The following is a 14809-nucleotide window of genomic DNA, read 5'->3' as shown; positions in this document are numbered from 1 at the left end:
ACAAATCATTGTCAGCTTTGTGCACCAACTTAAAAATGTTAAATTTTTTCCAATCTGGGGTTCAACAACTGAAAATAGGTGCAGGATCAAACAAAAGCTCCATAATACTGAAATAAATAAATACATACATACTTATTTATATATATATATATATATATATATATATATATATAAGTAAGTAATGTATAAAATAAAGTCGTAAAAGAAAATTGGCTTTCAATACACATTAGATTTTTCCTCCAGTTAATATTTTCATATTGCAGTACATGCAGTTTCATTATCCTGCATAAAATTGATGGGATCCTACAATTTCCCCCCGCCCCCCCCAACTTTTATAAGCACCTCATACCCCCGTAACTGTAGTAAATATCAAAGTGCCCAAGTGGGAACCAACATCATTAACAGGTCTCCGTAAAATTACCTCTTCCACATAATCATGACCAACAGGCTGGACATCACTTTGCAATGCAGCAAGTGTCGTCATTGACTCCACCACTGCCTCTGATTTGGTCTCTTGAACAGGTGGTGTCGTCACTTTTACTTCAGGTGTTTTGACTTCCTCAATTATAGTTCCTGTAGTCTGCAACTTGTTACCACCTAGAGAACAATTCAATACTTCAACCATCGTAGTCGAGCGATTTGCGTGAACAGTAGGCAATTGATGTAATTTTACATTACAAACGAGATTAATTTAAATGCATGACACTTAAAATAAAATCTAACAGTTAATATTGCATCGAACACCATGGGTGTTTGATCACCTTGTGACTTTTTTCAGTCCAGTTTTACCCAAGTAAATGCAGAGCAATGACATTTAGTACAATAGATATTGCCATCAATAATGACTGAGTATATATGTTTACTGTTTGGCAACAATCATTTTATATTAATTACAATTATTCTTCCTGTTCTTTCCCTCCATTCTCTTCAATCTCAAATGTAGCAACTTGATAGTCAAATATCACTCTTTGGTTACCACCTCTTGGTAGTACTCAACAAATCTGCAAAAAAGGAGCTGTACTTGTAGCAGAGCCAGTTTGTTGTTTTAAAAACACACAGAAGTAATTTAATAAATTCTAGTACTTGCCTACAAAAGTAATCTTCGGGGTTGGTGCTTTTTTTGTAGCAAGCAGCTTGTTGGCAGCATTATTGACAGGTACAGCAGCAACTGGATTAGGCTTTGCAGTAACAGCAGTAGAGACAGTAGCAATCGCAGCAGCCATACCACTGTTGAATCCGGTGGGTGGGTTTGGATTAGTTGGCTTGACTGAGGTCCCAGCTGTAGTTGTAGTCGTCGTCTGGCTGACCATGCTAGGTTCTGTTGATGGAATGGGCTTGCCAAGCTTGGTATGTAATTTGACCACCTAGATGATATTTGATTTTATAAAAAAATTATTTGCTGTTCAACAGTGGCAATAAAATTACTTTTTAAATTGACAGATTTGGTGAAACAATTGTGTTTTAAAGAATTCATTTTAATTATGAAACATAATATACCATTTGCTTAAATTAAACAGAAGTTAGTTTTAAAATCAAAAAAATGTTAAAACTCTAAGCCAATAACTTAACTTAATCTTACATCTAATAATCTCACCATCTCGTTTGTTCTAATTCATTGGCTTCAGTTTGAAGAATTCACTAAAATGCAACCTGGCTTTTATTTTCACCTAGTTTCTGCTCAGTTTTATTTGTTACCTTTGTTCAATCCCAACCTGTTTCTTAATGCTTTACATTTGTAAACTTTTTGTCCCTTGCAATTATCACTCTTTGATCAATGAGTATATTTGAAATATAATAAAAAAATTATCGAAAGGATTTTGCAGGTGTGGTAATGGCAAAATGCAGTGAATTAAAAAGTGTGACACCAAATGTACACACTATCATTGTCTTTTATAATGAGATAGATAGAAAACATCAGATCTAGCAATTAGATGTAGATATTCTGTTAAGCATACAGCACTGATTTTGTCAAACTGCCACTAAGAGATGATTGACAAAATTCCATTAAAAATTAAACCAACTCAGCCCAGACCAGAACATCCCAAGTTCAACAGCCTGTGCCAAGTTAGCTGATCTCAGGTATGGTGATGATAGGGCTACTATAGCAGGCTTTTTCACCTCAGGCCACGGAAAAATAATGTCAATCACGGTACCTACTCATTACCCAAAGACCCTTACTGCAAAGTGTGCGTGCGCACGGTCATTAGCAAAACAGTTTTTATGAATTACACTTCTTCAGTCTTTATAATCCAATGGGTCCAATTATAAAAGGCAAAAATCACAAACGTCATCCTCTAAACATTGTCAAGAATCTCAGAAGTCCTCAATTTGACATATTCAGTCATCGTAAAGCAGTGACCCTGATCATTAGATAAGGAGGAGTACAGGCATAGTTGCGATCCCTCCAAGTCCGACTGGTTCCCAACACTGTTATACAAGAGGGACAACCGGCATCCATGGAACATAGCTGCAGCATGAATTAACAAATTCAGGACAGTAAGGGAGAAAATTAGAACAAAAAAAACTCACAGGCCAGAAGTAAATAAGAGTTTCAGAATCCTGACTATTATGTCTGTCCCATTCACTATCACCAGTATACTATTAAATACATTTAAGTGGTTTCCCTCACATGCTAGGTAAGTTTTCTCCAAATCTGGACAACTACCTTAGGCTCAACCAATAAGTTATAGCAAATAATCATAGAAAGTTACAGCACGGGAGGCCGCCATTCGGCCCATCGTGTCCATGCCGGCCGAAAAAGAGCTATCCAGCTTAATCCCACTTTCCAGCACTTGGTCCATAACCCTGCAGGTTACGGCACTTCAAGTGCACATCCAAGTACTTTTTAAACGAGTTGAGGGTTTCTGCCTCTGCCACTCCTTTCAGGCAGTGAGTTCCAGACCCCCACCACCCTCTGGGTGAAAAAAATTTCTCCTCAGCTCCACTCTAATCCTTCTACCAATTACTTTAAATCTATGCCATGCCACCCCCCGTCATTGACCCCTCTGCTAAGGGATATAGGTTCTCCCTATCCACTCTATCTAGTCCTGTCATAATTTTATATACCTCAATTAAATCTCCCCTCAGCCTCCTTTGTTCCAAAGAGAACAGCCCCAGCCTATCCAATCTTTTCTCATAGCTAAAATTCTCCAGCCCTGACAACATCCTCGTAAATCTCTTCTGTATGCTCTTGTGCAATCACACCTTTCCTGTAATGTGGTGACCAGAACTGTACGCAGTACTCAAGCTGTGGCCTAACCAATGTTTTATACAGTTCTAGCATAACCACCCTGCCTCGGCTAATAAAAGGAAAGTATCCTGTGTGCATTTTTTAAACCTTATCTACCTGTCCTGCTAACTTCAGGGATCTGTGGACATGCCCTCTAACGTCCCTTTGTTCCTCTACACCACTCAGTATCCTCCCATTTATTGTGTACTTCCTCGCCTTGTTTGCCCTCCCCAAATGCATTACCTCACGCTTCTCTGGAGTGAATTCCATTTGCCACTTTTCTGCCCACGTGACCAGTCCATTGACATCCTCCTGCAGTCTACAGCTTTCCTCTTCACTATCAACTACACGGCCAATTTTTGTATCATCTGCAAACTTCTTGATCAAGCCCCCACATTCAAGTCCAAATTATTAATATATACCACAAAAAGCAAGGGACCTAGAACTGAGCCTTGCAGGACCCCACTGGAAACAGCCTTCCAGTCACAAAAACACCCGTCAACCATTACCCTTTGCTTCCTGCCACTGAGCCAATTTTGGATCCAACTAGCTATTTTATTTTGGATCCCATGGCCTTTTACTTTTTTGACCAGTCTGCCATGTGGGACCTTGTCAAAAGTCTTGCTAAAATCCACATACATGCATCAAACATGTTACCCTCATCAACCCTCCTTGTTGCTGGCTCAAAAAATTCAATCAAGTTATTCAGACACAACCTTCCCTTAACAAATCCATGATGATTGTCCTTGATTAACTCGTGCCTTTCTAAATGATGATCCAATAATTAGCCCATCACCGAGGTTAGACTGACTGGCCTATAATTACTCGGTCTATCTCTTTCTCCCTTTTTAAACAACGGTACAATGTTAGCAGTCTACCAATCCTTTGGCACCAAGCTTGTAGCCAGGGAGGATTGGAAAATGATGGTCAGAGCCTCCGCTATTTCCTCCTTTGCTTCTCTTAACAGCCTGGGATACATTTCATCCGGGCCTGACGATTTATCTACTTTCAAAGATGCTAATCCCCTTAATACTTCCTCTCTCACTATGTTTATCCCATCCAATATTTCACACTCCTCCTCAACTACAATTTCTGCACCGTCCCCCTCTTTTGTGAAGACAGACGCAAAGTATTCATTAAGAACCATACCCACATCTTTCGCCTCCACATATAGGTTATCTTTTTGGTCTCTAATAAGCCCTACTCTTTCTTTAGTTATCCTCTCACTCTTTATGTATTTATAAATACTCACACTTTGCTCACCAGCTTTGAAAATATTAAAACAAAAAAAAAGTGCTTGGTTATAAAACTGCACATAATACTTTTACCTTCTGATGCTTTGCTCCACGAATATGAGCTGCATAAGCATCAGCTCCAGTGCAAGAAACATCACAGAGCTCACAACGCAATTGATTTTGAATGCCACGAGCTGTTCCAGTACTGCTGCTTTGGTTAGTAGTTTTCAGAGCAGCTTCCTTCTTTTTGTGTTTCTGTCCTTCCAAATGTTCCCTGTAAGTCTGATGAAGCAGAAACAGATTTTTTTTCCTGAACGTTCAATCTCTCATATTTAATACTGGTGAATGTAAATCTGGGGTTTTCTTAAACTCAACATCGACAATGCCATCTGTGCTCGGAATAGGACCATAGAAATTTATAGCACAGACGGCGACTATTTGGCTGATTGAATCCTCGATGATCCAAAACTAATGGCACTACCCCACAACCTTTCCCCATGGTTCTATGGTCCTCTGGATCTTCCTCTGCCTCAAATATTTACCCAATTTTTCCTTAAAATATGCAGTGGTCTCTGCCTCAACCACTCCCCACGGCAAAGCATTCCATGCTGTAACAAACCTCTGCATAAAGAAATTTCTCCAACCTCTCCTCACTGACAATTTTCAACTGAAGATCCCTTGTCAAATACTCCCTAATCAGAGGAAATAGTCTTCCCTTCTTCACCCTTTCAAAACCCTTCTCAATCTTAAAAACCTCTTAAACCTCCCCTTCGCCTTCTCTGCTCTACTGGAAATAGTTCTAGTATGTTGAGTCTCTTCTCATGGTTATAGTTTCTCGTCCATGGTATCATCCTGGAGAACCTATGCTGTATGCTCTACATGGCTGTTATATCCTTTCTATAATAGGGCACCAAACCTATGCAGAGGAAAAAGATAATGAAGGATCAGAAAGATAAGGGTGCTGGACTGGAAAAAGGCAAAGTTCAGTGAGAAGATAAGGAATTTGGCCCAAATTCAGTGGGCAAATACTTAACAGGATGAAAGATCAGTAGTGGTGACATCATTAAATATGAGATATAGAACAAAACAGATACACACCCACAAGGTGAAAAAAGACTGCAAAGGATAGTGCTCTGTGGAAAAAGAAAATAAAACACACTTTGAAAAGGAGACAAAGTAGGCCAGACAGGCCCTTGAGCCTGTCCTGGCATTCCAATGGCTGATCTGTAGCTCAACTCTATTTAACATCACTTGTTCCATTTCTCTTGATATCTGCACCCAACAAAAATCTATCGATCTCAGTCTTGAAAGCTTCAATTGACCCAGCATCCATAGCCTTTTGGGGGAAGGGTTCTAGACTTCCACTACCCTTTGTGTGAAAGTGATTCTTGATTTCACTCTTAAATAGCTTAGCTCTAATTTTAAGATTATGCCCACTTGTTCTGGATTCACCCATCTGGGGGAAATGGTTTCTCTATATCTGTCTTATCAAATCCCTTTATTATTTTAAACACCACAAATTAGATCACATTAGGGGAAACAAACCAAGTTTGTCCTCATAATTTAACCTATTAAGCCCCGGTGTCATTCTGGCAAATCTGTGCTGTAACCCCTCCAAGGCCAATATATCTTTCCTGAGGCAGTGACCAAAACTGATGGGCTCTGACCAAGGCTCTGTACAACTGAAGCATAACTTCCTCACTTTTGTATTGTGCACTAGCTTTTAGCGGTTTGCATACATGGATAATCACGTCTATTACGACCACTGTGGTAGAAGTAACATAATCTGTTGTTGCCACCAACAGGAAATGGGAGGACAATACTCACTCAACCCTTTGTATGGCAAGTGTAATTTAATCCATTCTGCTGCAGAGTAATTCAAGTTCTCTGGAATGTGTAATTTGATCCAGTCATTGTCAGGCAGACCTCAGAGTTCAGAGAATGCATGGCGCCAACGCCCCCCGCCCCCAGAGTTCAGATAACGCACAGCGCCAACGCCACCCCCCCACCTCAGATAGGAAGAGGCGAGGACAGGAAGGGATTTCAATATGAGGATGAGAATTTTAAAATCAAGGTGTTGGTGAACTGGGAGCCAATGTAGGCCTGCGAGCACAGGGGTGATGTGAACAAGACTTGCTGTGAGTTAGAATACGTGCAGCAGTTTTGGATGAGCTCAAGTATATTGAGGGTGGAAGATGGGAGGCCAGCCAGGAGAGAATTGGAATTGTTGAGTCTGGAAGTAACAAAGGCATGGACGAGGCTTTCAGCAGCAGATGGGCTCAGACGGGCAATGTTGTGGAGGTGGAAATAGGTGGTCCTTGTGATGGAGAAGATATGGGGTCAGAAGCTCAGCTCAGGGTCAATTAGGATGCTACGGTTTCATCCTGAGATATTGGCCAGGAAGGGGGGTGAAATCAGTAGCGAGGGAACGGAGTTTGTGGCGGGGGCCGAAAACAATGTCTTTAGGCTTCCCGATGTTTAACTGGAGGAATTTACAGCTCACCCAAGACTGGTTGCTGGACAAGCAGTCTGACAACACAGAGGCAGTGGAGAGGTCGAGAAAGTTGGTGGTGGTGAGGTACAGCTGGGTGCAGTCAGTATACATGTGGAACCTGATGTTAGGTCTTCGAATGATGTCGCCAAGGGGCAACATATAGATGAGAAATAGGAAGGGGGCAAGGATAGATCCATGGAAGACTCCAGAGGTAATGGTGCAGGGGCGGGAAGAGAAGCCATTGTAGGAGATTCTCTGGCTATGAACGGATAGGTAATAATGGAACAAAGTAAGGGCATTCCCACTCAGCTGGACAACAGAGGAAAGGCTTTGGAGAAGGATGGGTTGGTTAACAGTGTTTAAAAACTACTTAAATAAAGATGAGATGAGGAAGGATGTTACATCACGACCTCAGTCACATAGGATCTCACTTTTGACTTTGATTAGGGCCGAAACCTGATTGGATCCTGGAGTTGCAGGAAAGATGGCAGACATGTATGGAGCCAACGGAAAGCAGCATCGCCTTCTACTCCACAGCTGCAGATAACAGTGTCTTTTGGGATACAGGCAATAGCTGTTGGGAATTGCAGGCAACACAAACAGCACAGTGGCTCTCGTCATTCCTACAGCTGCTCTGCTAGTTGGGTTGTGTGTACCTATGACTGCTGCTCATCCTCCTTCCATTGCTCCTTCTCTTCTTCGTTCAAGACAAAGAGATCACAATAACTATGGATGAGCAAGGCCATTTGGCTCACTTTGAATCAAGTGAATGATTTCTTGATATCATTCCTACATTTGAAGCTATGCTGTTTTCTCCTATACTAGCGATTCTCCTTGTGGCTTTTCTCTGCACTGGCCACAGCACATCAGTAGCTCCCTTGTGCCTCAGTAACCAGCACTGCACAAGGGAGTCAAGGTCTGGTCTGAGCAGCAGACTGTTCATAACTTCCTCTGATATAAAGGCCTAGACTTTCCTTATGAAAACTTCTGGGTGGTGGTCTGGCAAGTGGAGTGGGGCAGGGCACCTCAGCCAAAACTCTGCACCAGAACTGGCCACCTCGATTTCTGCCATGATTTCTCTCCCATGACCCCTCTGTGGCCTTGATCATTCTGCTGGCAGCGCACCCACCAGAATCAAATGAACAGTGGGGGATTGCTAAAGTCAAACACACGGGCAGTAACTGTTGCCACTACAGAAGTGGCAACAGCTGCTATACCCTCCTCCTAATGTCTGGAAGGCGGCTACATTGATCTCCTGGGTTGCCACAGGAACATAGGAATAGGAGTATGCCATTAAGCCCTTCAAGCCTGTTCCGTCATTCAGTTGGATCATGGCTGATCTGTATGTTAACTTCATTTTCCACCTTGGTTCCTTATCCCTTGATACCCATGCCTAACAAAATTCTATCAATCTCAGTCTTGAAATTTTCAACAGCTTTTTGGGAAGGGGGGGGGGGGGGGTGCAGGGGAAGTGTTCCAGATTTCCACTATCCTTTGTGAAGAAGTGCTTTCTGGCATCACCCCTGAATGCCTAGCTCTAATTTTATGGTGATGCACCTTTGTTCTGGACTCTCCCACCAGAAAAATAGTTTCTCTCTATCCACCCTATCAAATCCTGTAATAATCTTAAACACCTCAATTAGATTATTCCTTATTCTTCTATACTCAAGGGAATACAAGCCTAGTCGATGCAACCTTTCCTGACACCATAACCCTTTTAGCCCCAGTATCATTCTGGTGAATCTGTGCTGCACCCCCTCTAAGGCCAATATATCTTTCCTGAGGTGCAGTGCCCAGAACTGAATGCAGTACTTCAGATGGGGTTTAATCAGAGCTCTGTACAGCTGTAACACAACTTCCACCCCTTTGTATTCCAGCCCCCTTGAGATAAAGGCCAACATCCCATTAGCCTTTTTAATTATTTTTTGTACCTGTCCATTAGCTTTTAGTGATTTTTGTACTTGGACCCCATAATCTCTGCTCATCCACAGTTCCTAGCTTCTCACAATTTAAAAAAAACTCTGGTCCATCTTTCTTCGGTCCAAAGTGGATGACCTCACTTTCCCACATTAAACTCCATCTGCCACAGTTTTGCACACTCACTTAATCTATGTCCCTTTGCAACTTTCTGCTCCCAACTAAACTAATATCAGCAAACGATTGATAGACATTCATCCAAGTCATTTATAAATATAGTGAAAAGCTGTGGCCCCAGTACAGATCGCACGGGGACACCACTAGTCACTTCCTGCCAATTTGAGTACATGCCCATTATCCCTACTCTCGGTCTCCTACCTTCTAACCAATTACCTATCCAAACCAACAGGTTGCCTCCAATTCCACATGCTCTCATTTTTGTTAACAGTCTCTTATGTGGAACCTTGTCTAATGCTATCAGCGTGATCTGTAAAAACTCCAATGAAACTCCCCTGTCTGCTGGGGGAGTGAGGACACAACATTGCGAATAGCTGCTGGGGGGGGGGGGAATTGCGTGGGCAGGCACAAGTCCCACCCTGCCACTTCACCAAAACTATCTCATTGTTGTTTGTGGGACCTTGCTGTGTGTAAATTGGCTGCTATGTTTTGGTTCCTTTATATCTTTCCTTCCTTCCCCTGGTATGGCCTCCATCTTCACTCCTGCAAGCCCAAGGGGCACAGGCGTGGGTGTATCCAGTGCACAACACGCTTAACCATCCATCACTGTATGAGGATGGGCATCATCAAGCGCTTTCAGGCCTCACCCTCCTCTGCCAAGACCGCCTACTACTCCAGGGTCATCCTGGAAAGTAACAATAACCCTCCGCTTCTTTACTGCACCAATCATTTCCATAAACTCACCCCTACCTACCCCTCACCTCCAACAAGTTGCGAGCATCTCACTGTCGCCGTTGCGCACTATACCCCCCTCGTCCTCAACCTCAGTCATCGATCACCACGCCTGGGGACTAGGCCTGCTGCAATGCGTGATGTCGAAGGGAATCTCGGGAGCAGCAGCAGGTGTATCTTTGAAAGGCCTACGACCCCAGTGGAGCTGCCATGAAGGCCTATGTGCACACTAAACACCAAAATGGCAAATAACACATAAATGTAGTGTCATGCATGTTAGTAGGATCAACACAGAATACACTATCATTTACAGGGAATAACAGAGGTTCAGAGACAAAAAGATGTAGGTGTTACTGTGCACAGATCACTGAAGGTTCATGACCAATGTAGAGAAGCTGCAGCTAAAGCTAACAGTATTGGGTTGTATTAATAGAACCAATCAGCACAAATCAAAGGACCCCATTCTGTCATTATACAAGTCGCTGGTTGGGCCGCATCTGGAGTACTGCACCCAGTTTTGGTCCCCTTACATGGTGGTGATCTGGTGGCCTTGGAAAAGGTTCAAAGGGGAGTTACGAGAATAATTCCTAGCTTAAAAGAACCTTAGTTGCTCAGATAGCAATAAAGAGCTGGGTCGTATACAGTCTGATTTCTAAACTTTCTGGGGCAACATAGAATCATAGAATCATAGAATCATAGAAGTTACAACATGGAAACAGGCCCTTCGGCCCAACATGTCCATGTCGCCCAGTTTATACCACTAAGCTAGTCCCAATTGCCTGCACTTGGCCCATATCCCTCGATACCCATCTTCCCCATGTAACTGTCCAAATGCATTTTAAAAGACAAAATTGTACCCGCCTCTACTACTGCCTCTGGCAGCTCGTTCCAGACACTCACCACCCTTTGAGTGAAAAAATTGCCCCTCTGGATCCTTTTGTATCTCTCCCCTCTCACCTTAAATCTGTGCCCCCTCGTTATAGACTCCCCTACCTTTGGGAAAAGATTTTGACTATCGACCTTATCTATGCCCCTCATTATTTTATAGACTTCTATAAGATCACCCCTTAACCTCCTACTCTCCAGCGAAAAAAGTCCCAGTCTGTCTAACCTCTCCCTGTAAGTCAAACCATCAAGTCCCGGTAGCATCCTAGTAAATCTTTTCTGCACTCTTTCTAGTTTAATAATATCCTTTCTATAATAGGGTGACCAGAACTGTACACAGTACTCCAAGTGTGGCCTCACCAATGCCCTGTACAACTTCAACAAGACATCCCAACTCCTGCATTCAATGTTCTGACCAATGAAACCAAGCATGCTGAATGCCTTCTTCACCACCCTATCCACCTGTGACTCCACTTTCAAGGAGCTATGAATCTGTACTCCTAGATCTCTTTGTTCGATAACTCTCCCCAACGCCCTACCATTAACGGAGTAGGTCCTGGCCCGATTCGATCTACCAAAATGCATCACCTCACATTTATCTAAATTAAACTCCATCTGCCATTCATCGGCCCACTGGCCCAATTTATCAAGATCCCGTTGCAATCCTAGATAACCTTCTTCACTGTCCACAATGCCACCAATCTTGGTGTCATCTGCAAACTTACTAACCATGCCTCCTAAATTCTCATCCAAATCATTAATATAAATAACAAATAACAGCGGACCCAGCACCGATCCCTGAGGCACACCGCTGGACACAGGCATCCAGTTTGAAAAACAACCCTCGACAACCACCCTCTGTCTTCTGTCGTCAAGCCAATTTTGTATCCAATTGGCTACCTCTCCTTGGATCCCATGAGATTTAACCTTATGTAACAACCTACCATGCGGTACCTTGTCAAATGCTTTGCTGAAGTCCATGTAGACCACGTCTACTGCACAGCCCTCATCTATCTTCTTGGTTACCCCTTCAAAAAACTCAATCAAATTCGTGAGACATGATTTTCCTCTCACAAAACCATGCTGACTGTTCCTAATTAGTCCCTGCCTCTCCAAATGCCTGTAGATCCTGTCCCTCAGAATACCCTCTAACAACTTACCCACTACAGATGTCAGGCTCACTGGTCTGTAGTTCCCAGGCTTTTCCCTGCCGCCCTTCTTAAACAAAGGCACAACATTTGCGACCCTCCAATCTTCAGGCACCTCACCTGTAGCGGTGGATGATTCAAATATCTCTGCTAGGGGACCCGCAATTTCCTCCCTAACCTCCCATAACGTCCTGGGATACATTTCATCAGGTCCCGGAGATTTATCTACCTTGATGCGCGTTAAGACTTCCAGCACCTCCCTCTCTGTAATATGTACACTCCTCAAGACATCACTATTTATTTCCCCAAGTTCCCTAACATCCATGCCTTTCTCAACCGTAAATACCGATGTGAAATATTCATTCAGGATCTCACCCATCTCTTGTGATTCTGCACATAGATGACCTTGTTGATCCTTAAGAGGCCCTACTCTCTCCCTAGTTACCCTTTTGCCCTTTATGTATTTGTAGAAGCTCTTTGGATTCACCTTTGCCTGATCTGCCAAAGCAATCTCATATCCCCTTTTTGCCCTCCTGATTTCTTTCTTAACTCTACTCCGGCAATCTCTATACTCTTCAAGGGATCCACTTGATCCCAGCTGCCTATGCATGTCATATGCCTCCTTCTTATTTTTGACTAGTGCCTCAATCTCCCGAGTCATCCAAGGTTCCCTACTTCTACCAGCCTTGCCCTTCACTTTATAAGGAATGTGCTTACCCTGAACCCTGGTTAACACACTTTTGAAAGCCTCCCACTTACCAGACGTCCCTTTGCCTGCCAACAGACTCTCCCAATCAACTTCTGAAAGTTCCTGTCTAATACCATCAAAATTGGCCTTTCCCCAATTTAGAATTTTAACTTTTGGGCCAGACCTATCCTTCTCCATAGCTATCTTAAAACTAATGGAATTATGATCACTGGTCCCAAAGTGATCCCTCACTAACACTTCTGTCACCTGCCCTTCCTTATTTCCCAAGAGGAGGTCAAGTTTTGCCCCCTCTCTAGTCGGGCCATCCACATACTGAATGAGAAATTCCTCCTGAATACACTCAACAAATTTCTCTCCATCCAAGCCCCTAATGCTATGGCTGTCCCAGTCAATGTTGGGAAAGTTAAAGTCCCCTACTATTACCACCCTATTTTTCTTGCAGCTGTCTGTAATCTCCTTACATATTTGCTCCTCAATTTCCCGTTGACTATTTGGGGGTCTGTAGTACAATCCTATCAAAGTGATCTCTCCCTTCTTATTTTTCAGTTCTACCCATATGGACTCAGTGGGCGAACCCTCGGATATATCCCCTCTCACTACTGCCGTGATGTTCTCCCTAATCAAGAACGCAACTCCCCCTCCTCTCTTACCTCCTGCTCTATCTTTCCTATAGCATCTGTACCCTGGAACATTGAGCTGCCAGTCCTGCCCCTCCCTTAGCCATGTTTCAGTAATAGGCATAAGCAAAGTAACACAATAACATAATATTGCTTGGTGGGAGAGGGTGTGTGGATTAAGTCATGGTGGAAATGTAACCTCCTAAATCCACAGATCCAGTTATGTCCAGTGCTATAAAATCAGACAGTAAACTGCAAACTAATCAAAAGTTAATACGTTTACAGTGCAATACATTCTTACCTGTGGCCCAGCACAACTGATCTTGCAAACATCACAGTAGTGGATCTGAGGTTGTTTAGGTGGCTGCTTTGGTTTCTGTTTATTCTGGAATGGTACTTTCTTGGTGAAAGTGTTTCCAGCCCAAGCTGCTGCTTGTTTCTGTTGCTGCTGCTGCTGTTGTTGTTGTTGCTGTTGTTGCTGGTAATAGGAAGATGCAGCAGAATACACTGCAGCTTCATATCCAGCATATGTAGCTCCTAGAAAATAAAAATGGAAAAAACTACTATCCATTTTTTAAAATAAATCCATCATAACCAAGTTGCCATTCCCTCAGAGAAGCTCAAACTTTTATTTTTACTCCAGGTGCTTTTCCATTTTGGGAGGAGGGTTATTATTGAACATATGAATGGTGATGGACAGGAAAAGACCAGCTGGCCCGTCAAGCCTGCCCCATACAGCCATGATCTAAGAGTTATGGTTTACAACCCCCATCAGCAGCCATGTGAAAGCCTGCGAGAGACAACACACAAAATAAAAAACTCATGGCCAAGGGGGAAAACAAATCTGGAAAATTCCTCTACAATCCAGGTGTAATATTGTGTTTTCCACAAGATAAATACAGATAAGGAAAACCAATCAAGCTTAGCTCATCCATACAGAAAAATCACAGAATCCAACTGTTTAAATGATTGCAAGGTTTTTGCTTCCAGTACACTACCCAGAAGGCTATTCCATATGTCCTATGATCACAGTTTAGCTTGAAGTAGTGTTCCAGATCTGCTTTTTCTATACTGTTTAAAGGACTTGCATTTATATCAAGCTTGATCACATCCTCAGGACTTCCCAAAGCACTTTACAACCAACAAAATACAGACACTGTTACATGGACAGATGTAGCAGCTAATTAGCACACAGCACTAGTTAACTTTCCTACAAGGATATTGGTCCCATATGCATCTTCTAGGGTACTCGTATCTTCTTCACCTGTCCTCTTCGTATTATAGCACTATCGGAATTTTTTAGTTGTTTGGTCGTTGGAACTGGGATCCTTTTCCCAGATTTGTCTTTCAACTGACCACCCTTTTAACGTGTTTCTAGACACTCAGCGAACCCTTTCCTCCATGCAGGGTTTGTAAAGGTAATTTTTTTCTCCTTATTTTGTTAATCCATTTGAGGTCATGCTTGTCTAGTGTACATTGCATAATCTTGAATTAAGTATTTATCCCTCATGCTCAACATTATACCTTTTAAAATGTTCCACTTGTCCTCGATCAAAGCATTTAACCAACTCCCCCAATCACCTTGCTTGAAATCTATCCACTTTATACAGGCCTGTAAGAGTATTTAAGGCATGTCCTAATATTTGTACTAATTGGTAATCTTCAA

At 42.6% G+C, this 14809-nt stretch overlaps 1 protein-coding gene across 2 annotated transcripts in view; it reads right to left on the bottom strand.

Annotated features, from left to right (window-relative positions):
* The window catches only part of zfr (zinc finger RNA binding protein), a 61976-nt gene that overhangs the window by 21242 nt on the left and 25925 nt on the right, over positions 1–14809 (bottom strand). For both annotated transcript variants that reach the window (XM_067984821.1, XM_067984812.1), the window contains exons 7-10: positions 13445–13680; positions 4558–4746; positions 1088–1364; positions 422–597 (exon numbers count right to left, since the gene is read on the bottom strand). In XM_067984821.1, coding sequence (XP_067840922.1) covers positions 422–597; positions 1088–1364; positions 4558–4746; positions 13445–13680 — 878 coding nt within the window. The remainder of the gene's footprint in view (positions 1–421; positions 598–1087; positions 1365–4557; positions 4747–13444; positions 13681–14809) is intronic.

This window comes from Heptranchias perlo, chromosome 1, assembly GCF_035084215.1.
Source record: "Heptranchias perlo isolate sHepPer1 chromosome 1, sHepPer1.hap1, whole genome shotgun sequence".
Lineage (NCBI taxonomy): Eukaryota > Metazoa > Chordata > Chondrichthyes > Hexanchiformes > Hexanchidae > Heptranchias > Heptranchias perlo.
Note: the sequence above shows the minus strand (reverse complement) of the source record. Positions and strands in the feature narration are given on the sequence as shown.